Raw genomic sequence first — 26,589 nt, forward strand, 5'->3', positions numbered from 1 at the left:
GGCCCTAATGACTGGGTGGATCAGAACCCCTTCCTTCTGACTCAGTGACCTGGACATAAGAAAGCAATCAAATGCCACTGTGTTTAAAAAAAAATTCTTGGGAGAAAAGAATAAAGAAATGGATGCATCCAGTGCTGACCTGGCAAGGAGGTGGCATGATATTTAGACTCAACCTGTCCCCCATCCAATGGCAGACAGGTCCCTATTATAGAGATGGAGGCCACAGGCTACATAACCTAAGTGGATCAGAGAGTTAAAACCCACAACCAGCATCCCTGATGTGCATCCCATGTTCACTAAGCAATCACCCACATTAGAAAGGGGATCCAACAGATGCAAATTCCACGGCATCAAGGAATCTGTCTTGTCCACCAATATTTAGCCAATGCCTACCAAAGAACCTGGTATACAGTAATAGTTAATTCCTCAAAGCTGATTTGCATGCAAGAAGAGGACATTCAGGGATGCCTGGGTGGCTCAGTTGGTTAAGCGGCTGCCTTCGGCTCAGGTCATGATCCTAGCGTCCTGGGATCGAGTCCCACATCGGGCTCCTTGCTCAGCAGGGAGCCTGCTTCTCTCTCTTTCTCTTCCTGCCACTCTGTCTGCATGTGCTCGCTCGCTCTCTCTCTGACAAAAAAAAAAAAAAAAAAAATCTTTAAAAAAAAAAAAAGAAAAAGAAGAGGACATTCAGATCTCCGTAAAAGCTGTATTTTTCACTGTTAGTTAATGAACCGATGATCTGGTTTACCAAGTAAAAAAGAATATGGTCTAATTAGTTGTCATGAAAGTAAAAGGAGAAAACCCAATTTTTTAAAAAGGTATTTCATGCTTTGAAAAGGATGAGAAATATGACTAAGGGATAAAATGGGTCAAAAATACATGTAGAGGAATGGGGAAATGTTTTTTATGCTATGTTGGGTAGGTAAATAGATAAGACCCCCTGAACATAGCAGAGAAATAGTAAACTAAGGGCCTGTAGATTGTACTGCCTTACAATATTCCAGTGAATTGGTTTTTGGCTTTCTCAATAAACTCCCAAATATCACTAAAGGACATTGAAATCAATTCTACTATTCAGGTAATTTTTAAGAAAACTATTTTCAAAGCTACTTTCAAAGCTAATTTCAAAGCTAAAATGTTATTTCCCCAGAGAGCTGGATTTTAGAGTAAAAAGGCGTTTTGAAAGAATTAACATTTAGTTTAATTTAGCTTTTGTTACAGACCCTACCAAGAATATTTTCAGCAAAATTCAGTACCTGTCATGCAAACTTAGATATTTCCAGAAAGTGGGAAAAAGATAACCTAGAAAATTTCAAATGTATTAAAATTCCTTTGAATGGTTATATACATAGGTTATATACTATAGTCATGCAATTAAATATCTGCTCCTTTCTCTTTCAGCATTTCCTTTTTATACTTTGAGCCAGTTAAAAAACAAACTTTTTCCTGCGGTCAAAAATCTTCCTAGGCCTGGAGCATCTGTGTGGCTCAGTTGCTTAAGTAACTGCCTTCAGCTCAGGTCATGATCCTGGAGTCCCAGGATCAAATCCTGCATCAGGCTCCCTGCTCAACAGGCACTCTGCTTCTCCCTCTGACCTTCTCCCTTCTCATGCTCTCTCTCTCTGTCTTGCAAATAAATAAATAAAATTAAAACAAAAAAATGTCCTAGGCCTTTGGCACAGTGTATATGATGATGGAGCTGATGCCTTCCCCTTCAATATCCCGGCACACAGAAAACAGTCCTCACCCTTCAGGAATCCTTCCAGGAGGGCAACAGAGGGAAGCTGCATGTATACAACATTCCTAAGTCACTGGTCAAAAGTCAGAAGGGCTATGCTTACATTTATAGAACATCTTCGAAATTAACAAAATTATAGAGAAAGAGAATTAGTGACAGTGTGTGGCTATAAAGGGGTAGCACAAGACAGCCTTGTGATGATGGGATAGTTTGGTATCTTAATTATGATGATACTCACAAATAAATAAATCTACACACATGATAAAACTGCACAGGAGGTGCCTGGCTGGCTCAGTTCATAGAGCATATGACTCTTGATCTCAGAGTCATGAGTTCAAGACCCATGTTGGGCATGGTACTTACTTTAAAAAAAAAAACAAAAAAACAAAACAAAACAAAAAACCTGCATAGACATACACATGCACAAATGAGTACATGCAAAGCTGGTGAAATCTGAATAAGCGCTGTGGGCTTGTACCAATGTCAGTTTCTGTGACTGTGAGGTTGTCTACAATTATACATGTCTCCATCGGGAAATGAATGAAAGGTACATAAGACCTCCCTATGTGTGTGCATGCGTGTGTAATTTGCAGTTTTCCATGAATCCATAATGATTTCAAATAGAAGTTTTTTCAGGAGGGGCCTGTAGACTCCAGCTGCAGGTGCGGTCGAATGGCAGGATGAGATACAGAAAAAGCAGTACCCACACTCATTACTGCAAGCCAGGTTAGCAGGTGACTGCGAGAAATCTTAAAGTAGAATATGAGGCAGAGGCTGTTTTAGGGATGGCACAAATGACAGTGATAAGGAAATAGGTAAACAGGGGTGCCTGGGTGGCTCAGTTGGTTAAGTGTCTGCCTTCAGGGGTGCCTGAGTGGTTCAGTGGATTAAGCCTCTGCCTTCGGCTCAAGTCATGGTCTCAGGGTCCTGGGATCGAGTCCCGCATCGGGCTCTCTGCTTGGCGGGGAGCCTGCTTCCTCCTCTCTCTCTGCCTGCCTCTCTGCCTACTTGTGATCGCTCTCTCTCTCTCTCTCTCTCTGTCAAAGAAATAAATAAAATCTTTAAAAAAAAAAAAAAAAAGTGTCTGCCTTCAGCTCAGGTCATAATTTCAGGGTACTGGGATTGAGTCCCATGTCAGCCTCCCTGCTCAGCAGTGAGTCTGCCTGCTCAGCAGTGAGTCTGCTTCTCCCTCTGCCTCTGTGTTCTCTCTCTCTCTTTCTCTCATCTTCTCTCAAGTAAATAAAGTCTTCAAAAAATTTAAAAATTTTTTTAAAAAGGAAATGAGCAAACACCTTTGACTCTAGGCCTAAGAAAGTATCTACATTAACAGAAGGAAAGGTATACAGCTACAGTGAAGGGGGGAAAGGTGTCAGAGGCACATACATACAGCTCAATGCACTGGCATGGAAATAATTAAGATATGGGACTTACACCCCACACCTGGTCAAATCCCGTGCCCCCCAGCCCCTGCTATAGGAAGGGAGCTGTCCTCATCTGTCCCTAGCTGTGCCCATGCTTCAGCTCTCTGACCTCGAGTGCTGGTATAGCCCAAGGAGCTGCTGACTTCATACTGGTGCAGGTGGGGGTGTGGGATCATCAGGATGTTGGCACTCCTGCCCAGGGAGCTGTCATCAGAAGCCTGGCTCCTCACTTCCTCAGTGGGCAGTGCGCGGCTGGGCAAGGAAGGACTGGATGAGACGTCGCAGGAGCTGGCACTCTTCCGATGGTGACTCTCCCGCTCTCGCACAGACCTGAGAGATGAGAGACAATGAGTTACCAACCAACAAGTGATGCTGCCCAACCCAGAACTGAAAACACAAAATTAGTCGCCACCCCAAGATACTTGGGAAACCAATAACAAAAATCCCCACTGTGATCTATGAGTGGGAAATATTGTAGGAGGTATTCTGCCTTGACCAGCTTGAGATGTTATGTTAAGAACTGACTGTTTTCAAATGGCCCAAGTGTTAGGGTCATTGCTGTCAAGCAGTGACTGGTCCAGTCTGACCCTGCTTGATCCCCACTGATCCATCTCATATCACTGAAAATGGGACAACTAAGCAGGATACGATATGATGCAAGAGAAAAGTACACGGTGCCACCTCAAGAAGCTTCCTGCATGAAAAAATTGAGCCTAAATCTAATCAAGCCTCTAGAGGTCATTGCTGGTTTATAGGAAATCCAGAAAAGAGAGGAGAAGTTAAACATTATAACATAACAATCAGCCAAATGAAGAAAGCAACACAACTACATTTAGAGAAAAAAAGATATTCCAATCAAATGCAATGTCTACATCTCCTTTAGATCCCAATTCAAACTAAAACTACATTTTTGAAACAATTGGGAAATCTAATTATAGACTGGCTATAGAAGATATGAAAGAATTAGTGTTAATTTTGGTACTTGTGATTACTTATTCGTTTCTGTTAGAGACATACACTATAGTATTTACAGGTTTTTAAAAAAGGATTTGCTTTAGAATGCTCAAGCAAAATGCAAAATGTGGGGAAAGTAATGAAATGAGTCTCACAAGACACTAAGCACTCTTCATTATACTACTCCATTTGTTCGAACATGTTCAAACATGTCCTTAATAAAGGTTTAAAAAACAGTATACTCTTATTAAAACATAAAACTCCCTAAGGGGGAAGCCTCTGAAAGCAGTAGGAGGAAGTATCAAAAGGGGAGAAGCCCAATGGGGAGACAAAAAGGAAAAGTTAGCAACTATAGATAAGGCTTGCCCTCTCTGGCATCAGAGCTGTTTGCTTTCCACCTGGAAGGATTTTGCCTTAAGTCAGAGCTTAAACAGCCTGAAAACAGATCCCCTGAGCTGACCATATGTACATTATTGCAACAGTAAATATATGGACACTAGTGGATGCTCAGTCCTGCACAGGGTACAGAGCACTAAAACATGGTCTGCTCCCTCAGGGAACATATAACCTAGGTCTCTGAAATACCAGGTCTTGCCACCTTTCATTAGAAAAAGGAAAACCAAGGATCTTGGACCATGAAAGCATTTTAAAATACTCCAAATGAAAACACGACCGAGCCCCTCAGCAGCATCTATGTGTGGGAGAGCTGTAGTTAATGGCACTGAATGTTCTCAACATTTAGGAAATGTTTTGTCTGAGCTCTAAATGTTTTCATCTTGGGGATGAGGAAAAAGGACAAAAGATAATCATGTGGCCACTATAAGCTCATTTATCAATGTGAAGGGATGCATATTTTTCCAATCACTTGTGCTTAAATAAACTTGCATATTTAAGAAATCTGGAAAATGGGTTTGTGGTACTTGGTTCACAAGGGCAGGAGGAAGCCCTGGGATAGGTATGGATTTTTTTTTTAACATAATACTCAGAAATTAATATATTGGTAAATCTAACTACATCACTCTTAAAGACTAGCTTATGACCAAACACCATGGAGCAATTTAAAAAGCAATTAAAGAGGGATGCCTTGGTGGCTCAGTCGGTTAGGCAGCTACCTTCGGCTCAGGCCATGATCCCAGCGCCCTGGGATCAAGTCCCACATAGGGCTCCTTGCTCCGCAGGGAGCCTGTTTCTCCCTCTGCCTCTGCCTGCCACTCTGCCTGCCTGTATTCTATCTCTCTGACAACTAAATAAATAAATAAAATCTTATTTTAAAAAAAAAAAAAAAAGCAATTAAAGAGAAGTCTCTTGCCTTCTGGGAATAAAAAAGCCAAAAGGAACTGTGGATCTATAGGATCTATACATATTAGTAGCAGCCCAGTGAGAAAAAGATTCTAGAATCTGTGAATTGTTTCTGTTGGTTAGAAAAAGCAGAACACTCTCTTTATTTGGAGAAAATACTTCCTGCAAATATAGCTAACAAAATGGGTGGGCCAGAGAACCTGGAAACAAAATCCCCAATGAGCTACATGGTATAGCTTCCAATGGCTAATATTAATTTAATTAATTTCAGGGTTGTACTCATGAAGGTCCCCACAGGCCCTCAGATTTTTTCCAAGCAACCTTTATATACACCCCAAAGTGAATCTGGCAAAAAACCTGCAGGTGGCGAGGCGCTGAGCCCGGGATGGGCCTGGTAGCCTGAAGACTTGGGCGTCGTAAGCATCATAATCTACTTGGATGGGAAGGGCATTCTCAGGTTCTTTTGGTGTCCCAAGAGCTAAAATGCATAAATCACACAAATAGTCATTAAAACACATTTCAACCAGATGCCTTCGAAGGGTCTTCATCAAAATCTGCAAGGCAGAGATGACCACCATCATGACCGCCCAAGAAAAGCGAGATGATAATCCATTCATCAGGTTGTTGAAATTAAATGACTTACATGTCAAAGTGATACAGAAAATAACACTAGCACTAGGGTACATAGGTGGCTCACTTAAGCATCGAATTCTTGATTTTGGCTCAGGTCATGATCTCATGGTTCTGAGATCAAACCCCGCATAGGGCTCCGCGCTCAGCGTTGAGTCTACTTTACATTCTTTCTCTCCCTCTGCCTCTCCCCAACCCACTTGCTCTCTATCTCTCAATCTCTCTTTCTCTCAAAATAAATTTTAAAATATTTTTTAAAAAATAAGAAAATAATATAGCACTAAATAAAGGGAAGGTTTTGGCAATATTTCATTCTTCTGTGATTCCACTTTTAAAAAATCATCTTAATATGTAACACAGTTAGTACTTTAAAATTTTCTACCCAATCCCTACAACTGAAAAGAAAAACAAGGTTTGTCACCATCCATTTTGCAGGTGATGGGACAAAAATATACAAGGTGGTTAAGGGACCTTCCAAAGGGAACTCCAATTTCCCAACTTGGTGGTGAACTGTTTATGCGACCTCACATGATCTTGTTGCCATGGCTTAGCTGACTCTTTCTAAAAGGGATGAAAGGAGGTCACAAAAATACTCACATGTATCACGGCCATTTTTTGCTTTCTCAGAGGCAGGCTGTAAAATTAAATAGATAATTAATCACTGTCTCCTCTGCCAGAACAGAACTTATCACAAGGCACAATATGTAGGTGGCTGCTCCCCAGGGAAGGGACCATGCCTTCCCCCTCAATGAAACTGACAGAAAGGCAGGAGGGAACACTTGAGGCCCACCTACCTCAGTATCAGGCCCTACCCGGCCCACTTTACACCTTGGTCACCCTCAAAACTCTATTCAATGGGGATATGCACCCCACCTTCAGGAAAGGATATTCAATTCTAAAGAGAAAAAGGGACTTGCTCAAAGTCACATGGTTAGCAGCTGGCAGAGCCAAAATCCAAGCCCAGCCCTTCATGCTCTTGGTCAGTCCACTGGTGTATATGTCCTACCATGGCTTGCTCCTACCTGACCCTAAGCCCTGCATGCATAACTCCCCCTTCACCATGGTACTCTCACCGGTCTGCCTACACCCACAAGAGCTCAGCACTGAGTGGATTACCCAATTTGCTGAAATGGCATACAGAGATAGAAAACAGAAGGAGCTTTTTTTTTCCACCCAAATAAATATTTTTCAGGACCCTTTAAACTTTCATAACAATACTCATTGTTTCTTCTTTAAAATGATCATGTTGGGATGGAACTAGAGCGTATCATGCTTAGCAAAATAAGTCAAGCGGAGAAAGACAAATATCATATGATCTCCCTGATATGAGGAAGTGGTGATGCAACATGGGGGCTTAAGTGGTTAGGAAAAGAATCCATGAAACAAGATGGGATAGGGAGGGAGACAAACCATAAGTGACTCTTAATCTCACGAAACAAACTGTGGGTTGCTGGGGGGAGGGGGGTTGGGAGAAGGGGGGTAGGGTTATGGACATTGGGGAGGGTATGTGCTTTTGGGTAAATTGGAAGGGGAGATGAACCATGAGAGACTATGGACTCTGAAAAACAATCTGAGGGGTTTGAAGTGGCAGGGGGGTGGGAGGTTGGGGTACCAGGTGGTGGGTATTATAGAGGGCACAGCTTGCATGGAGCACTGGGTGTGGTGAAAAAATAATGAATACTGTTTTTCTGAAAATAAATAAATTGGAAAAAAAAATGATCATGTTGGGGTGCCTGGGTGGCTCAGTCAGTTAAGCATCTGCCTTTGGCTCAGGTCATGATCCCAGAGTCCTGGGATTGAGCCTAACATGGGGCTCCCTGCTCAATGGAGACCCTGCTTCTCCCTCCGCCCCTCACCCTCACCCCACTCGTTTTCTCTCTCTTTATCCCTCTCTCAAATATATTTTAAAAAATCTTCAAGATAAAATAAAATTTTGTTTATTTTTATTTTATTTTATTTACTTATTTATTTTTTTTGCAGGGGCACCTGAGTGGCTCAGTTAGGTTTCCACCTCTCAATTTCAGCTCAGTTCATGACCTCAGGGTCGTAAGATCAAGCCCCACGTCCGGCTCCATGCTCAGCAGAGAATCTGTTGGAGATTCTCTCTCTCTCTCTCTCTCTGTCTCTCTCTCTGCCCCTCCCCACCGCTTACACGCAGCATGAGTGCTCTTGTTCTCTCTCTCAAATAATAAATCTTGTGGGAAAAAAAAAAAGACAAAATGGTCATGTTGTAGAGAAGTTCCTCTGTGTTCCTCTTTGCCCAGAAGGGTTGTGATGAAGGCAAAAACCCTCAGAGGACAGGAGGTGGCCCTTTTTGGGTAGAGTCCCTTCTCCTAGCACTTCACTACTTGACATGGCCTATTTTAGGAGGAATCCTCCTAGTCCTTGAAATTAACATTTTCCTTATTAGACAAGTAACATTAACCCCCCATTTTTCCCCAGAAAGGAAGAAATGGCCCTGATACTACTAACAAAGTGACAATGGGACAACTTTCAGAGTTTAGCTCTGGTAGAAACAGGCAGCTGGGTGAGAGCACACTGGTATACCACCTACATACCTAACAGTCTGTTCTTCTCTTCATATTACATCAAAAACACCCTTTAAGATTCTTAAAACTGGCATTTTTATTGGCTGTGAATATATTCCATCGAGAGGATATCTCATGGCTCACTTAGTCATTTCCCTGTTATCTTCAACTTGTAGCTATTATAAATAATACAGGACCAAGACTTCACTTGCATTCAATACAGCTCAGTTATTTCCTTAGACCACATTGCCAAAATGGAATTATCTGATTAAGTAGCATGAACATTTGCACTGCCATTGATATACATGGCTGAATGCTTTTCATAAGTATGGTACAACAACCAGGTACTTGAGCACCAACTTCACCACTTTTTCTAGGACTTAGTATAATTATTTTGTTTTAAGGTTATCTGGTAAGCAGGGGTGTCTGGCTGGCTCAGTCCATACAGCATGTGACTCTTGATCTTCAGGTTGTTAAATCTGGGTGTAGCAATTACTTAAAAATGAAATGTTTAAATATAAAGTTAAATAAAATAAACCCATTTGGTGAGCAAAAAATAATCCTATTCTTGTTTGAATTTGCATTTCTTTACCACTAAGATTTGATCTTTTCATATTTCCCCTTTGCTGCAATGCATGCCCATGTCTTTGTCCCCAAAGGTATCTGAGAGGTCCCAGTATCTGAATAAACCAGTCACATCATAACTAAAATTCTTTTCATTATTAAGGAACTACAAATAATTGTCATACTTTTCCCAAAGATATTTCTTATGGTCTGGGAGGGTTTGCCTTGTTATTGATGTATTTAATGTGGAAAATTACAAAGCTCTAAGACGAGTATCTTAAACATATTAATGACCGTAAGGGAGAAGGGCATATCTCGGGATCAAAATAACCATGTTGGTGAGGGACTGTCCCTGAAGGCTCTGGAGGTTGGTGACACCTACCTTCTTTCCTGCCAGTTTTATTCGTGGGGTGAAACTGTTACAAAAGAGCTGGCTTTTCGATGTATAGAAACTGAAAGAAGAAAAGGTCATTAATCTAAGCTCCTTTCATTTTAAATTCAAGACACAATTAAAACGCAGCCGTGGATTAGCCCTCTCATGACTGCCTATATCTCAGGCTTCGCTCATTCCCCCAATTCTAACTTGTTTTGTAATTACTATAAAACATTAAATATGGTTTTAATTATTGTTCTTTCATTCTCCATAAACTGTTTCATGCTAGCCCTGATTCCTAACTGGCTGAGAAACTCCTCCTTAAATCTATTTATACCATGATACTTTTGCATCTTGATACTTGGCATGATGCTGGGCCCAAAGGCGCTCCTTATTGGTTGAATAGTATTTGGTAAGCAAGAATAAATCATGCAAGGAAAGAAAAAAGTGATCTCATGAAAAGAGAGCACAGGGGTGGCTCAGTCTATTGAGCATCTGACTCTTGATCTTAGCTCACATCTTGATCTCAGGGTTGTGAGTTCAAGCCCTGCACTGGGCTCTATCCTGGCCATGGAATCTACTTAAGAAGAAAGAAAAGAAAAGAAAGGAAGAGAAAAGAAAAAAAAAAAAAAGAAAGAAAGAAAAGAAAAAAAGGAAAGGGAAAAAAAGAAGACACAGCTTTGCGCAGTGGCAGTATCGTAGCCAATGAGGTTTATCCGAGGCGCGATTATTGCTAATTGAAAAAAAGAAGACACAAACCATCAAATTCCTACCACTTTGAAAATCACATTTGTCATGTCAGGCACAAAAGAAAACTGGGAGACCCAAGCTGGCCCTGGGTATACTGAATGAATGAGTAAATAGAGGCTATACAGCCTTTTCCATTTCTCTGGCATCCTCTTTAATCTATAATTAATTTATGGGAAGGATGTTCGAAATACTAACCAATCCCCACCTTCCATCATAACTCTGATCATAAGCCAAAAAAAAAAAAAAAAAGGGCAGGATCAATAGATAACCAGCAGACTTTAGGGCAATCCTAGTAACTAACACTTTATGTGCACAAGAACGTAAGAATACTAACTACAGTAAGACCTGGAGTCCAACCAGCTCCTGGCACTTGGCCACTCCAAGTGGTACCAAGGAAAGTACCATGTAGAAGATGTAGCTCTGCTTCCAGATATTAATTACAAAAGATCTGAGGGAAGTCATGAATCACTAAATTCTACTCATGAAACCAATATTACACTATATGTTAACTAACTCGAATTTAAATAAAAAATTGAAAAAATATAAATAAATAAAAATTTAAAAATTTGTGTGGCAAAGTGATGTTAGCCAGAACAATGGGTTTCTACTAGATTTATCCACATGAAATTGCTGTGTTTGAAAGTCAAAACCAGTCTCCTATCACAATTTCAAATGGTTTAAACCAATAGCTTCAGCTTTGCCATGAATTTGTTGTTCAACAAGCCACTTTACCTCTCTGGAACTCAGGTTCCTCACCTATACAGTGTGACTAGAGGTCTCTATGATCTCCAAAATGTCTCTGGGGATAGTCGGTGATATCCCCCACCTTCATAACTTTTACATATCTGCTATTAATTTACTTTTTGGGTCTATTTTCATTACTAACCAGCAATACTTGGAGAGTGATAATTTTTCACTGAAGACAATTTGTTTATGCTTCAGGTAAGCTCTCTGGCCTTGTGGGATGCTTTTGAAGAGGCTGCGGACAGAATGAGAACAATGGCCTCTGTGAGCAGCCATGTAGCCCAGGCAGCCAGCCCTCTTTGCTCCTGTCGTTGGATGGCTCAAGCAAATAAGGCTCACAATGAGAAGTGAAAAGCAGGCCTCAGGCCATCCCAGCTCTCAAATTCTGAAGCCCCACCTGGATCTATCATCCATCTTAAATGGCATCAGAGAGCCAATTTGGCATGAAAAATAAAGTGATGCATCAGGAAACCTTCAAGTTATTATTAATTAAAATTTGAGGAAATTACAGTGCTTAACTTCTTATATAATTTTTTGTGTGCTACAGCTACTCTGTCTTTTAATTATTTCCTAAACTAAACATAAAACCATGAAATATGGTGTATAATTAAACAGTAGCTATTTTCTTATGGGCAAAAGAATCTGAATGTCTATTTAAAGATTACAAAGCCAAAACTAATTAAAGGGCTGACAAAAAAGAAGATACATTGCTCCCTGAAATAAGTGAAAAATCAAAAAAGTTCAAAATACTATTTTACTTGGACCAAGTTTTTAAAACGACAGTAACATAAATACAAGATGAGAAAGATTCTGAAGGCAACCTCTTGGAAAGCAGGCACTTTTTCTTAAAGTGACTTCGTCAAGCAATGCAATGACAACATACAAAACTGAACATCACCGAACAGTTACACACACATGTACATAATGGAATCACATGGATGACCAGCCAAAGAGTCCCTCACTGGGCTGCGAAGGGAGAGGCATACTCAAAACAGGATAATTACTGGGTGACCAGACCATCCTTACACGGATGGCCAAACCACTATTCCTTCTTGGTTCTTCACCTATGAATGATTACAGCTGACTGGGAGCAACTACCATACAAGGGCAACTTGGCCCATAGCAAAGGTAGAGAAAAAACCAGAAGGCCAAAAATCAGCATTTGTGATCAATTTTCAAGCTGGTCTCCAGCAAAGACTTGTAACTAAACAGAAGACAAAATTACAGGTTCTGTTTAGCTTGGGGAACAGCCGAGCAGTCTTCTGCCCCTCACAGAATGCCGCCTTAAAACAGACAAACCAGGGAAAGGCAGAATGCTCCAGAAGCACTCAAGAGAAGGTGGCTTTTGGCTCTCCAGGACAGCACAGGAAAAACTCATAGGAGAGAGTTGTTGAGGTCAGGTCTTAGAGGATAAATAGGCATTTGTGAGGAAGAGGGCAGGTGGAGAGGCCCTCTAGGTAGACTCAAAAGAGGGGAAGTATGCATCTGCTATGCATAATAAAAGAGGGCAAAAGGGGGAAAGGAGGCCTCAGATGTCAAACACTTCAGTCTTCATCAAGCTGGTATGAGTAATCAGAGAAGAAAAGCAATGGGATTTAGTTTTCATGAAATGACTCTGGTAACCAGGTAGAATGGTAGTTAACAGATGCTGGCCCCCAACCCCCAGGGTTCCTTGGGGTGACATATGGGCATACTACATCAGGAAAAGTGAACTTTTCCTTATACAAAATTGAAAAGAGTACTTTCTCACTACTGTATACTTGGTTGCAAGTAAGACTTATACTTAAAAAAAAAGGTGGGGAGGCTGTTGCTTAAGAAAAAAAATGGAAAGAAGAAACCACTGGCCTAAAGAACTGATTCTCAAAGTGGGGAATGGGGAATGAGGTGGGATTCTGCCACCCGGGAGGCATGTGGCATTGCAGGAGACACTGGAATTTTTAAATTTTTTTAAAAATTTTTTTTTAATTTAAATGATTTCCCTTTTCAGTTTCCAATGGTTTCGACTGCACTTTCCATAAACCTGCAGGCATTCTTTTAAAAAATCATAAAACACTAAAAAGAATAATAGCTCAAGTCTTTTCACTTTTGGCAGGTCTGAGGATATCTAGTTCTCATAGTTAGTTTCCAGGAGGTTATGAGCTCTACTGGCAGATTTCAAAGGAACAGTTAACTCACTCCAGGTTTTTTGATAGGAAAATTCACTTAGCCACAGTTCTCATAGACATTTTCCTTGTCACGCTGGGGGTGGGTGCTGTTGGCATCTGGTGGGTAGAGATCAGGGATGCTGCTCAACTTCCTACAAGGCATGGGGCAGCCCCCCAACAACAAAGATGATCTGGCCCAAAATGTCAGTAGTGCTGAGGTTGAAAAACCCTGATCTAAAGGATGGACTGAAGGAGAGAGATCAGAAATAGACACACTAATAAGACTACTGCAGAGCGCCTGGGTGGCTCAGTGGGTTAAGCCTCTGTCTTTGGCTCAGGTCATGATCTCAGGGTCCTGGGATTGAGACCCACATCGGGCTCTCTGCTCAGCAGAGAGCCTGCTTCTCTGCTCTCTTTCTGCCTGCCTCTCTGCTACTTGTGATCTCTCTCTCTATCAAATAAATAAACAAAATCTTAAAAAAAAAAAAGACTACTGCAGTTATCCGGGGCACTTGGGGGGCTCAGTCGGTTGAGCATCTGCCTTGGGCTCAGATCATGATCCCAGGACCCCACAGTAGACTTTCTGCTCAGCGAGCTACCTGCTTCTCCCTCTCCCGCTCCTCCTGCTTATGCTATCAAGTAAATAAAATCTTAAAAATATTGCAAATATTCAAAAAGATGAGGATGGGAGAAGGCAGTAGCACTGAGAGAGGCATGAGAGATAACCCCATTGAGTCTCAGTCAGCAGAAACACTGAGGCCTTGTCCCATGTGAAGAAGAGGCTTGGGGATTTTTCTACAAACAGAGAATGGCAGAATGTTCATCTGCTATAATCTGTGGGAGCTGGGAATTTTAGTAGCTAGGGCTAATAATAAAAATAAGTCCTTCAAATTTGCCTTTATTTTTTCACTCTAGACTGTTCTTATGTTACTGCCACCGCTTTGGCATGTACAGAAATTCAAAGCAAACATTGGAACTTTGGTCTCTGCATTTTCTGGACAAAAGTTTCTATGGTAAGAACTTTACAGATTGGCGGGGGAAGGGGGGACGCCTGGGTGGCTCAGTTGTTAGGCAGCTGCCTTCGGCTCAGGTCATGATTCTGGGGTCCTGAGATTGAGCCCCGCATCCAGCTCCCTGCTCAAAGGGAGATCTGTTTCTCCCTCTCCCACTTCCCCTGCTGTGTTCCCTCTCTCGCTGTGTCTCTGTCAAATAATAAATAAAATCTTTAAAAAAAAAAAAAAAAAGGAACTTTATAGATGGGAAGAGAAAACGGCAAGGAAGTTACTCAAAACCCACATCATCTACTACGAATCAAGGTCACACCTACCTGTGGTTTATCCAGTGAGGAATATTATAGTCATCGCCCAGACAAGAATCACGAGGCGCACTTCGATTATGTAGCTAGAAGAAAAAAGCCAGGTCACAGATCAGCTAGAAAACAAGGAGGCTATGGAACTGCTCCAACTTTTCTTTTCTTTTTTTTTTAAGTTTTTTTTTTTTCCATTTTATTTTATTTTATTTCTTTTCAGTGTTCCAGCCTTCACTGTTTATGCACCACAGCCAATGCTCCATGCAATACATGCCCTCCTTAATACCCACCACCAGGCTCACCCAACCCCCCACGCCTCTCCCCTCCAAAACCCTCAGTTTGTTTCTCAGAGTCCACAGTATCTCATGGTTCATCTCCCCCTCCAATTTCCCCAAACTCACTTCAACTTTTCTGTTCTGAAGTATTCGCTCTTTTATTGTTTTCAAGATTTTATTTATTTGATAGAGTGAGACACAGTGAGAGAGGGAACACGAGCAGGTGGAATAGGAGAGGGAGAAGCAGACTTCCCACCAAGCAGGGAGCCAGATGTGGGGCTCGATCCCAGGACCCTGGGATCATGACCTGAACCAAAGGCAAATGCTTAACAACTGAGCCACCCAGACGCCCTTATTCAGCAGTATTCTCAAGACCACCCTAGTACTAGGAAATAGGTTTAGGAATAACTCCAAAATCGAATTACCTTGAACAACGGGACAGCATGTAATGGTTGCTCCCCCATGCATACCAAGTCCACACCAATTCCTAAAAAAGACAGAAGACAAAAAGAGTTTGGGGTGGAGGTGGGAAAAGTAGAGATAAGTGTCCTAATCTATTAACAATACTATTTAAGCGGGTCAGGGTATGAGGCAAAGCTGACTTCCCATCCTATGATTTATAACCTCATTTGCCTACATAGCAGAGAAATAAATAGATGCGTTTTTGTCTCTTTCCTCTTTACTAGGTCCCATCATAGCCTGCAATTATTAAATCCTTAACAATTAGCCTTTGACTGCTTTGTAAATCATGATTGGTCAAAAAGACAACCCAGGATCCCATTACTCAAGTTTCAAGGCCAGAAAGGAACAGGAACTTTGTTATTTCAGTAAAAAAGCAAAACAATCCATATCATTTAATGGAGCTTCTTCACTGGCAATCAGGATCTATATTCCACCTCCATCTTGTTGTTGAAGCACAAATTTAATGAGGCCAGGGTTACAAGCTGGGGTAGCAGGGCACATCATGGAGGGAGGACAGGATCAGAGGATCTGATGGTCCTCCCCAAGGCAGACTGATGGCACACCAGTTCCTTGAAACGAGCCCCCCAAAAAGAGTTCTCCAGTGTCATTTATATTTGCAAAACCCTGAGTACCATTAGAGATAGACAAGATACACTAACATATTAAAACCTGCAATTAGGGAATCTGCCTAAACTGTGTATGACCCAGCACTTCCCAAACCAATTTGACCACGGAACTTTTTTTGTCCGCTAACACTATTCACATCTCCAGGATCTCTGACACACAGAACCAGTGAAAGCTCAGAGTTCTACGGGTAAGTCAGGCTATAAACACTCAGAGACAGCACAAACCAAGGAATATTACCATTATCTATCATCCGCTGCTTGGTCAAGATCATGAGTAGACGGTCCACTTCAAACACACCCACCCCAGGCGTGATCACCACAGACATTTGCCCAGTTCGGTCAAAGTTGCGGTTGATGTAGTGCTTGTCAAACACTTGAAAGAAAGCAAAAGTTCTCAAATGAAAAGGTTACAGCTTCTCAGAAACCAGCCACTGGTGAGCCTCTCTGTGCCCTCAGGGTATTTTGCCCATGTTTCTTTACAGCGACATTCTCACCAGAATTCTAGTTAGTTGTGTGTACATCTGCTTCTCCCCACCTACGTTAAGAAGTGTTTGAACACAAGACTATGTCACATTTGCCTTTAGTAACATTCCATCACTGATGCCTAATACTTGCCTTTTGCAGCATTAAATGCTCAAATTTTATGTCATTAACTTAAACAATCCATAAATGAGTCTGTATTGAAATTCATAAAAATCGAATATTAATATAAGACAATATTTAAGAGTGGACTTTGTGTATCTGGCAAGTTAATTTTTCTTTCTGTCCTATACAATCCTGACTTTAGAAAACCAAAGATGTTCCAATATGACTAAAAAACTAACACAAGACCCTGTGCTTTAGAATCCCCAGCACACCTGGGTGTAGACCCATGGGCAGGTTATATGCAGTGAAGTGACCACACATCATCACTTCCACCACTAGCCAGTGCCAATGGATGCCTAACCAGAGCTGGGCCGATGAGACTGTGCTGGGAACATGGAATTCTGGACAGAGAGGAGAGAGCTGACAGCAGAGCTGGGAGCTGACCACTGTTCTAGGAATACCTGCTCTTGCAGTTCCTAGAGCCACCTTGGTCCCCACCTTCTTCTGCATGATGTTCAAGCCTTCCCTGGTGGCCTCACCAGGTTTCTATATCCTGAGATATAGAAAATTTCCCTTTTTGTGTAAACCAATTCAGTAGGTTTCAGTTATTTGGAAACAAAGTGTATCACCTCACACATATATGCTGGAACAAACCTTCGGAAGAAATCACACCACACTGTTAACAAGGTTCCCTCTTAGAAGGGAACTGACAGTAGAGGGAGGGGGGAGATCTTCCTTTTTACTTGATATACCTCTGATTATTTGAATTCTAGAAACATGAGTTCCTTTTGTAATTAAAAAAATCTTTTTTTAATTCCCTAGAAGCAATTGAGGGATGAGGTAGAAAATATCAAGAACACAGTTTTAGTAAAACAGCCCAAGGAAGATTCCTTCCAGCTCTTTACTCTCAGGTTACCATGAGAAGCAGATGAGAACAGCAGACCCAAAAGCTTAATGTTGGCCATTAAAACCATCCAATCAGAAGTTACTGCTTTTAATTAATCTTTGAGGTAGGTGGGTGGGGAGATTATCAACTGGATCTAGGTCTTTGGATGATAGTAAAAAGAAGTCATAGCCTGGGTGCCTGGGTGGCTCAGTGGGTTAAAGCCTCTGCCTTCAGCTCAGGTCATGATCTCAGGGTCCTGGGATCAAGCCCCACATTGGGCTCTCTGCTCAGTGGGGAGCCTGCTTCCTCCTCTCTCTCTCTGCCTGCCTCTCTGCCTACTTGTGATTTCTGTCTGTCAAATAAATAAATAAAATTAAAAAAAAAAAAAAAGAAGTTCATAGCCATGTGGTAAACAAGATGCCAGCTCACCATGGCTAGTGTCCTTACTCACCATTGAATGACAGATTGATGGCCTCTAGGTAGTTTCCTTGTGCTGAGGTAGAATTGTCTCCTTGAGGAAAACCCTCTGAAGCAAAAAAAACACAAGAGAAGGAAAAGTATCTCATGAAAGATGAACTCTAAAAGAACAAGCGGAAAGTGGTTGAACGGGGCCCCCCAACCCTGTAGTAGGAACATTACTGAACTTACTGCATACCTAATGAACAAGTGGACACAACTAGAAATGGAAACCCGACCAGAAGCAGAAACTATGCCCAGCACTGGGAGGGAAGCAAGCATGAACCTCTTCACCTCCCCTCCTTCATCTCTCCATCCTCGTTTCCCTGCCACACCTCCTATCATATGTATGCAGTACCTGCCTGTTCCAGTCGCACCAACACTGGATACTGGATGAAGAGTTTTTTAATGGTCACGAGGAGTGAAGTCCACTCTTCTCTCCTCTCATTCTGCACCACCACTCTGAAAGGAATATTGTCATAAATACTGAAGAGCTTATTATTTACATCAGGTCCTTCACAGGGTTTTGAAGGAAAGGAGAAGATGGGATTCCCAAGGTTAGGGTAATTTACCATATAATAACAAGTATTAAAGTCAAATGCAAATAACAAACATTAACAAAGGAATGTAATCACATAAACAGTCACACAGATTGAAAACAAAAATAAAATATTTAAAAACTGCCTTGAGATTGTATTAATGCCTAGCATTGAGTAGGAATATGAAATTTTCACATAATGAATTATAATTAGGGAAATTAGGGGGAAAAAACCCTAAAAGAAAATATCTGGGGGCGCCTGGGTGGCTAAGTGGGTTGTAGCCTCTGCCTTCGGCTTAGGTCGTGGTCCCAGGGTCCTGGGATCGAGCCCCACATCGGGCTCTCTGCTCGGCGGGGGGGGCTTGCCTCCTCCTCTCTCTCTCTCTGGAGTCCCAGGATCGAACACCACGTTGGGCTTCCTACTTGGCAGGGAGTTAGTTCACCTCTCCCTATGCCCCTCACCTGCTCATGCTTTCCTGCTCTCTCTCTCTCTCAAATAAATAAATAAATCTAAATAAACAAATAATACAAATGGGGCACCTGGCTGGTTCAGTCAGTAGAGCTTGCAACTCTGAGGTTTGTAAGCTGGAGCTCTACTTTGGGCATGGAGATTACTTAAAAATAAAATTTTTTTTTTATTGTATTTATTTATTTGAGAGAGAGAGAGAGAGGTGCCGAGCAGCTAGGCAGGAATCCCAATTCAAGGCTTGATCCCAGGAACCTGAGATCATGACCTGACCCGAAGGCAGATACTTAACCAACTAAGCCACCCAGGTGTTCCTTAAAAATAAAGTATTAAAACAAAAAAAAAAAGGGGGGGGGGCGCCTGGGTGAAGCCTCTGCCTTCAGCTCAGGTCATGATCTCAGGACCCTGGGATCAAGCCCTGCATAGGGCTCTCTGCTCAGCGGGGAGCCTGCTTCCTCCTCTCTCTCTGCCTGCCTCTCAGCCTACTTGTGATCTCTGTCTGTCAAATAAATAAATAAACAAAATATTAAAAAAAAAAAAGAAAAGAAAGAAGTGATAGGAGGCAATCTGTTTACTATAGACCTTCTGAACTATGTGAATGTACCACAAAAAGTAAAACTTAAATTTAAATGAAAATATATACATTTGCATTAAATTAGCAATTTTATTTTTTTTTAAAGATTTAATTTATCTATTTATTTGACAGAGGGATAGAGTCAGAGAATACAAGCAGGGGGAGTAGCAGGGGAGGAGAAGCAGGCTCCCAGCTGAGCAGGGAGCCTGATGCAGAGCTCCATCCCAGGACCCTGGGATCATGACCTGAGCAGTAGCTTAACTGACTGAGCCACCCAGGTGCCCCTAACCTAGCAATTTTAATGCTAGGAACTTATCCTAAAGAAACACACAGCAGTGGGTGCCCGGGTGGCTCAGCTGGTTAAGCATCTGCCTTCAGCTCAGGTCATGATCCTGGGGTCCTGGGATGGAGCCCTGAATTGGGCTCCCTGCTCGGTGGGTAGCCTGCTTCTTTCTCCCTCTCCCCTGCCTCTGCACATGTTCTCTCTTGAAATCTCTCTCAAATAAATAAATAAAATCTTTTTAAAAAGAAAGAGAGGAGGAGAGAAAGAAAGAGAGGAGGGAAAGGAAAGGATAGAAGGAGGGAGGAAAATGGGAGGGAGGGAAAGCAAGAAGGAAGGAAGGAAGGCAGACAAAGGGAGTGGCCAGGTAGCAGAGTCAGTTAGTGTCTGACTCTTGGTTTTGGATCAGGTCATGATCTCAAGTTGGGCTCCACACTCAGTGCTGAGTCCGTTTAAGACTCTCTCTCCCTTGGCACCTGGGTGTCTCAGTTGGTTAAGCAACTGCCTTGGGCTCAGGTCATCATCCTGGAGTCCTGGGATCAAGTCTCACATCAGGATCCCTGCTTGGAGGGGAGTCTGCTTCTCCCTCTGACCTCTCCCCTCTCATGCTCTCTCTCTCATTCTCTCTCTCTCAAATAAATAAATAAAATCTTTAAAAAACAAAACAAAACTCTCTCTCCCTCATCCTATGCCCCTATCTCCCCAGCTCTTACCCTCTAAGATAAATAAATCTTGAAAAAAAAAAAAAGAAAGAAAGAAAGAAAAGAAAAGAAACACACAGGACCCAGAATAGCCAACCCAATATTGAAAGAGAACAAAGTTGGACATCTTTGAAGCTTCAAGAAGCTACAGTAATCAACACAGTGTGGCACTGGTGAAATAGTAGACAAACAGATTAATGGAACAGAATTGAGGACCTAGAAATGGAATCCCCCAAAATATATCAATAGATCTTTGACAAAGAAGCAAAGATAACACAATGGAACAAAGATATTCTTTTCAACAAACGGTGCTGGAACAACTGGACATCCACATGCAAAAAAAAAGAGAAAGCAAGCAAGCAAGCCAGACATAGACTTTACACTCTTCATAAAAATTAACTAAAAAATATGCTTTGATCTTGGGTTTTGGCAGAAAACTTTTAAAAAACCAACTCAGAGCAGATTATATACCTAAATATAAAATGTAGAACTATATTGGGCACCTGGGTGGCCCAACTGGTTGGGCATCTGCCTTCGGCTCAGGTCATGGTCCCAGGGTCCTGGGATTGAGTCCCATATTGGGCTCCCTGCTCCACAGGAAGTCTGCTTCTCCCTCTGCCCCTCCTCCTACTCATCAATCTCTCTCTCTCTCAAATAATAAATAAGTAAAATCTTAAAAAAAAATAAAACTATAAAACTCCTAAAAGATAACGTACCGCAAAACCTAGATAACCCTGGGTAGGATGATGACTTTTTAGATTCAACACCAAAGCCACAATCCATGAAACAAAAAAAATGATAAGCTAGATCTTATTAAAATACAAAAACTTCTGCTCTGAGACAATGGTAAGAGAATGAGAAGACAAGCCACAGACTAGAAGGAAATGCTGGCAAAAGACACATTTGATAAAGGACTATCATCCAAAATACACAAAAAACTCTTAAAACTCAACAATAAGGGGCACCTAGGTGGTTCAGTGGGTTAAAGCCTTTGCCTTCGGCTCAGGTCATGATTCCAGGGACCTGGGATCTAGGCCTGCATCAGGCTCTCTGCTCAGCAGGGAGCCTGCTTCCTCCTCTCTCTCTGCCCGCCTCTCTGCCTACTTGTGATAGCTGTCAGATAAATTTTAAAAATCTTAAAAAAAAAAAACAAAAAACTCAACAATAAGAAACAAACAACCCGATTCAAAATAGGCAGAACACCAAGGCGCCTGGGTGGCTCAGTGGGTTAAGCCGCTGCCTTCAGCTCAGGTCATGATCTCAGGGTCCTGAGATCGAGTCCCACCTCAGGCCATCTGCTCAGCAGGGAGCCTGCTTCCCTCTCTCTCTCTCTCTCTCTGCCTGCCTCTCTGCCTACTTGTGATCTCTCTCTGTCAAATAAATAAAATCTTTTAAAAAAAAATTAAAAGAAAATAGGCAGAACACCTAAAAAGACACCTCAGATGATACACACATGGCAAATAAGTATATGAAAAGATGATCCACAGCATGTCATACGGGGAAATGCAAATTAAAACAACAATAAGGGACCACTATATACCTATCAGAATGGCTGAAATCCAGGAGACTGACAACACCAAATGTTGGTAAGGATATGGAGCAACAGAAACTGTCATTCATTGCTGGTGGGAATGCAAAATAATGCAGCCACTTTGGAAGACATTTTGGTGGTTTCTTAAACATACTCTAATCATATGATCTAGCAATCAAACTCCTTCATATTTGCCTAAAGGAGATGAAAACTTCAGTCCACACAAAAACCTACAAACAGATGTTTATAAAAAGCTGATTTATAACTGCCAAAGCTTGAAAGCAACCAAGATGTCCTTCAGTAGATGAATGGATAAATAAATTGTGGTATACCCAGACAATGGAATACTACTGAGTGCTAAAAAGAAATGAGCCATGACAAGACTTGAAGGAAACTTAAGTGCATATTACTAAGTGAAAGAAGCCAATCTGAAAAGATTATATACTGTATGCTTCCAACTACATGACTTTCTGGAGAAGACAAAACTGTACAGACTCTAAAAAGATCAGTGGTTGCCAAGGGTTAGGGCTTTGGGGGAAGGGATGAATAGTGGTACACTGAGGATTTTTAGGGTAGTAAAAATACTCTGCAAGATACTATAATGATGGAGACATATCATTAAATATTTGTCAAAGCCTACGGAGAGTACAATACCAAGAGTGAGTCCTAAGGTAAACTATGGATTTTCAGTGATTATGGTATATCTGTGTAGGTTCATTAGTTCTAACAATGCCATCACTCTGGTAAAGGATGTTGATAATATGAGAATGGCATTATGTAGGTGTGGGTAGAGAAAGTGTATGGGAAATCCCTGTACCTTCTCTCAATTTTGCTGGGAACCCAAAATTGCTCTAAAAAAATTAGAAGTCTTAATTAAAAAAAAAAAAAAAAAAAAGAAAGGCGGGGAGCCTGGGTGGCTCAGTGGATTAAGCCTCTGGCTTCGGCTTGGGTCGTGATCCCATGGTCCTGGGATCAAGCCCCACATCAGGCTCTCTGCTCAGCAGGGAGCTTGCTTCTCCCTCTCTCTCTGCCTGCCTCTCTGCCTACTTCTGCCTACTTGTGATTTCTCTGTCAAATAAATAAACAAATAATCTTAAAAATAGGGCCACCTGGATGGCTCAGTGGGTTAAAGCCTCTGCCTTTGGCTCAGGCCATGATCCCAGGGTCCTGGGATCAAGCCCCGCATTGGGATCTCTGCTTAACAGGGAGCCGGCCTCCCCACTTCTCTCTGCTTGCCTCTCTGCTTACTTGTGATCTCTGTCTATCAAATAAATAAATAAAATCTTTTTAAAAAATCTTTAAAAAAAGCAAGAAACATTCAGGAATGCATAACTATATACCTGTATATCACAGTGGATGTTGATTAATTTAAAAATTAGAAAAAGATTGGGGTGCCTGGGTGGTGCAGTTGATTGCGCATCCAACTCTTGGTTTTGGCTCACGTCGTGATCTCAGGATTGTGAGATTGAGCCCCGTGTTGGGCCCTGCACTCAGCATCGTCTGCTTGAGATTCCCTCTCCCTCTGCCCCTCCTGCTCATTCTCTCTCTCTTTCAAGGAAATAAATAAATCTTTTTAAAAATGAGAGGGGTGCCTGGGTGGCTCAGTCAGTCAAGCAGCTACCTTCAGCTCAGGTCATGATTCCAGGGTCCTGGGACAGAGCCCCACGTCAGGCTCCCTGCTCAGCGGAGAGCCTGCTTCTCCCTCTCCCTCTGCCTGCCGCTCTGCCTACTTGTGCTCTCTCTCCCTCTGTCAAATAAAGAAATAAAATCTTTAATAAATAAATAAAAATTTAGAAAAATAAAAATTAGAAAAAGATTAACTATCTAACAATAAGGATATGATATGATATGATATGATAAAATTTCAGGCTACAATAGATATATAACTATCAAAAATGAAATCCTCTTTGATAGCCATTTAATATGAGTCATGAAGGTTCACAATGCTATTCTCACCCAAGTATATTTGATTTTATTAAAAACAAAGCAAGCCAAAAAAAATCATCCAATTTTAAAACAGGCTAAACAGAAGTACCTGGCTGGCTCAGTCAGTGGACCATGCAACTCTTGATCTCAGGATTATAGGTTTAAGCCCCACACTCAGTGTAGACATTACTTAAAAAATAAACTAAAATCTTTAAAAAATAAAATAAAATGGGCCAAATAGAAAAAGACCTAGAGAAACATACCACAGTATTAAAAGTACTTCCCTCTGGATTACAAAGTCAAACGAGGGAGGATAAGACAAAAAACAAAAAAGATGAAAAAATTAGCTAAGAAGATGAATATACAATTTGCAAAAGAGAAATACAAAGGCCAATCAGCATGAGAAAATATTTACTCTTGGTAATAAAAGAAATGATTATTAAGACTTAGTGAGGTAACTGTTCTTCCACTCTAACTGTGAAGAAAGAAAATAGTATTCAGTGTTGGAAAGGGCAGAGAAATAACATAACTACTGGGAAAACAGATTTTTTTTTAACTTCAGTGGTTTTGCAGGGCAATCTGGCAACACAAATGAAAAGCCTTAACAGAAACAGAATATCTTTAACCCAATAACTCCGTTTCTGGGAACTTGTCCTAAGTTTATGCTTAAGGTTATGCTAAGGTTATAACTAAGCTAATGCTTAAAAACTGTAAGACCATTTACTGGTAGAACTTCTGACAGTAGTGGAAAGTTGAAAATTACTTGTGTTCAATAAATGTTAGCAATCAAATGAAATGTCTGCAGAGCAATAAAAATGATGCTGTGGAAACAGAGTATTTGACATGGAATGGCATTTGTGATGAAGTTAGTAGAAAATGCTGGTTTTGGGGTGCCTGGGTGGCTCAGTTGTTAAGCATCTGCCTTCAGCTCAGGTCATGATCCTAGCATCCTGGGATTGAGCCCCACATCAGGCTCCCTGCTCAGCAGGAAGCCTGCTTCTCCCTCTCCCACTCCTCCTGCTTGTGTTCCCTCTCTCGCTCTCTCTCTCTCTCTGTCGGTCAAATAAATAAATAAATAAAATCTTAAAAAGAAAATGCTCGTTTAAAACATCATGTGAAAAAAGCAGGGGAGTCTGTGACCACAACTCTGTGAAAACTACTCTGTCTCTATAAACAAAGAACAGGGTTTGATACACCCAAGTGATGATGACTGCATCTGGGAAGTGGAATTGAGGGTGTCCTATATTGTATTACTCTGTACCTAACTATATTTCATGATTTTCCTAAAAATAAATCTGTATTGTTTTTATAGTAAGGAAAATATAACCAAAGCTTCTTTTAATTTAAAAAATGTTGGGGCTGATTTTTTAATAATGTGAGGAAATGTGATATATTATCTTAATGATATCTTATATCTTATATATTATCTTAATGATATATTTATGATGATGTATAATGATATATTAATGATATATTTACATATGTAAATCTATACTTGTAACTCATTCATGCTTTCTACAATCTGTTTTAATATGCCCATAATTATCCTCAAGTGAATTCATACTCATTCATATTCATTATGTAGAAATAACTTCATATATTCTTAGGCCAAAAGAGGTTCTCAGGTTCCAGGAATCAGCTGGCTCAATTGGAAGAGCATAGAACTCTTGACCTCAGGGTCATGAGTTCAAACCCCATGTTACATGTAGAGATTACTTAAAAATAAAATCTTAAAAAAAAAAATCAAATAAAAAAGTTCTAGGATCCACTGAAGTGGTATGATGAATTTAACAGCATGAAGATATAAATGGTGACATTGGGGGAAGAAATGGCCCATTACAATACAGGACCCAAAAGAAAATCGACAAATAATTTAAAGTATGATCAGTATGGGGTTGAAGAATACACTGGTCAAAAGCACAAACTCTGAACCACACTGTCTGCATCAAGTGCATACTCCATCACTTAATCTTTCATGGACTTTGGATATGTTACTTAAACTCTGTGTCCAAGTTTCTGCATCTGTAAAATGGGATAACAGCAACCATCACAAGGAATGCTATGATATTTAAATGAAATCAAGATAACTAAAGTGCTTAGCAAGTGTCCTATATATAGTAAGTCCAGAATACAAATGATAACTATTATCATCTTATTACCATCTCAATAGGAGAGTGGAGCCACTCTTATATTCTATCTTATGCTCCTCTATAGATTTTTCATAATTTCTACAATGAAGATGCATTATTTCTTAAATGACAGAAAAAGGTAATTTGGTAAGTGATAAAGGAAATAGAGTTGACTTTTGAACAACATGGAGGTTGGAGGCACTAACGCCCCTGCCCTGTGCAACTGACAATGTGTGTATGTTTTGACTCTCCAAAAACTTAACTACTAATAGCCGACTGCTGACCAGAGGCCTTACTGATAACATAGCCCATTAATGTATTTTGTATGCTATAGATGTTATAGATATTTTATACTATAGTCTCACAATAAAATAAACTGGACAAAATAAAGCGTAATTAAGAAACTCATAAACGGGGGCACCTAGGTGGCTCTGTCAGTTGAGCGTCTGACTCAATTTCAGCTCAGGTCATGATCTCAGGGTTGTGGGATAGAGCCCTGTGTCCTACTCTGTGCTCAGCAGAGAGCGAGTCTGTCCCTTCCTCTGCCTTTCCCCCTGCTCACATGCATCAGTGCTCCCTCTCTCTCAAATAAATAAATCTTAAAAAGAAATCATAAGGAAAATACCTTTACATACTGTATTGTGTCTGTCAAAAAAATCCACATATATGAACCATGCAGTTCAAACTCATGTTGTTCAAG

General features: G+C 41.0%; 1 protein-coding gene and 1 pseudogene across 10 annotated transcripts in view; one reads left to right on the forward strand and one right to left on the reverse strand.

Moving 5' to 3' along the window:
• The window catches only part of DEPDC5 (DEP domain containing 5, GATOR1 subcomplex subunit), a 133,884-nt gene that overhangs the window by 68,528 nt on the left and 38,767 nt on the right, over nt 1–26,589 (reverse strand). For all 10 annotated transcript variants that reach the window (XM_044243840.1, XM_044243846.1, XM_044243847.1 and 7 more), the window contains exons 13-21: nt 18,103–18,206; nt 17,740–17,814; nt 16,056–16,190; nt 15,155–15,216; nt 14,473–14,546; nt 9,517–9,586; nt 6,640–6,676; nt 5,770–5,890; nt 3,269–3,489 (exon numbers count right to left, since the gene is read on the reverse strand). In XM_044243840.1, the coding sequence (XP_044099775.1) occupies nt 3,269–3,489; nt 5,770–5,890; nt 6,640–6,676; nt 9,517–9,586; nt 14,473–14,546; nt 15,155–15,216; nt 16,056–16,190; nt 17,740–17,814; nt 18,103–18,206 (899 nt within the window). The remainder of the gene's footprint in view (nt 1–3,268; nt 3,490–5,769; nt 5,891–6,639; nt 6,677–9,516; nt 9,587–14,472; nt 14,547–15,154; nt 15,217–16,055; nt 16,191–17,739; nt 17,815–18,102; nt 18,207–26,589) is intronic.
• On the forward strand, nt 10,184–10,303 carry LOC122903729 (annotated as a pseudogene).

Source organism: Neovison vison, chromosome 3 (assembly GCF_020171115.1).
Source record: "Neovison vison isolate M4711 chromosome 3, ASM_NN_V1, whole genome shotgun sequence".
Lineage (NCBI taxonomy): Eukaryota > Metazoa > Chordata > Mammalia > Carnivora > Mustelidae > Neogale > Neogale vison.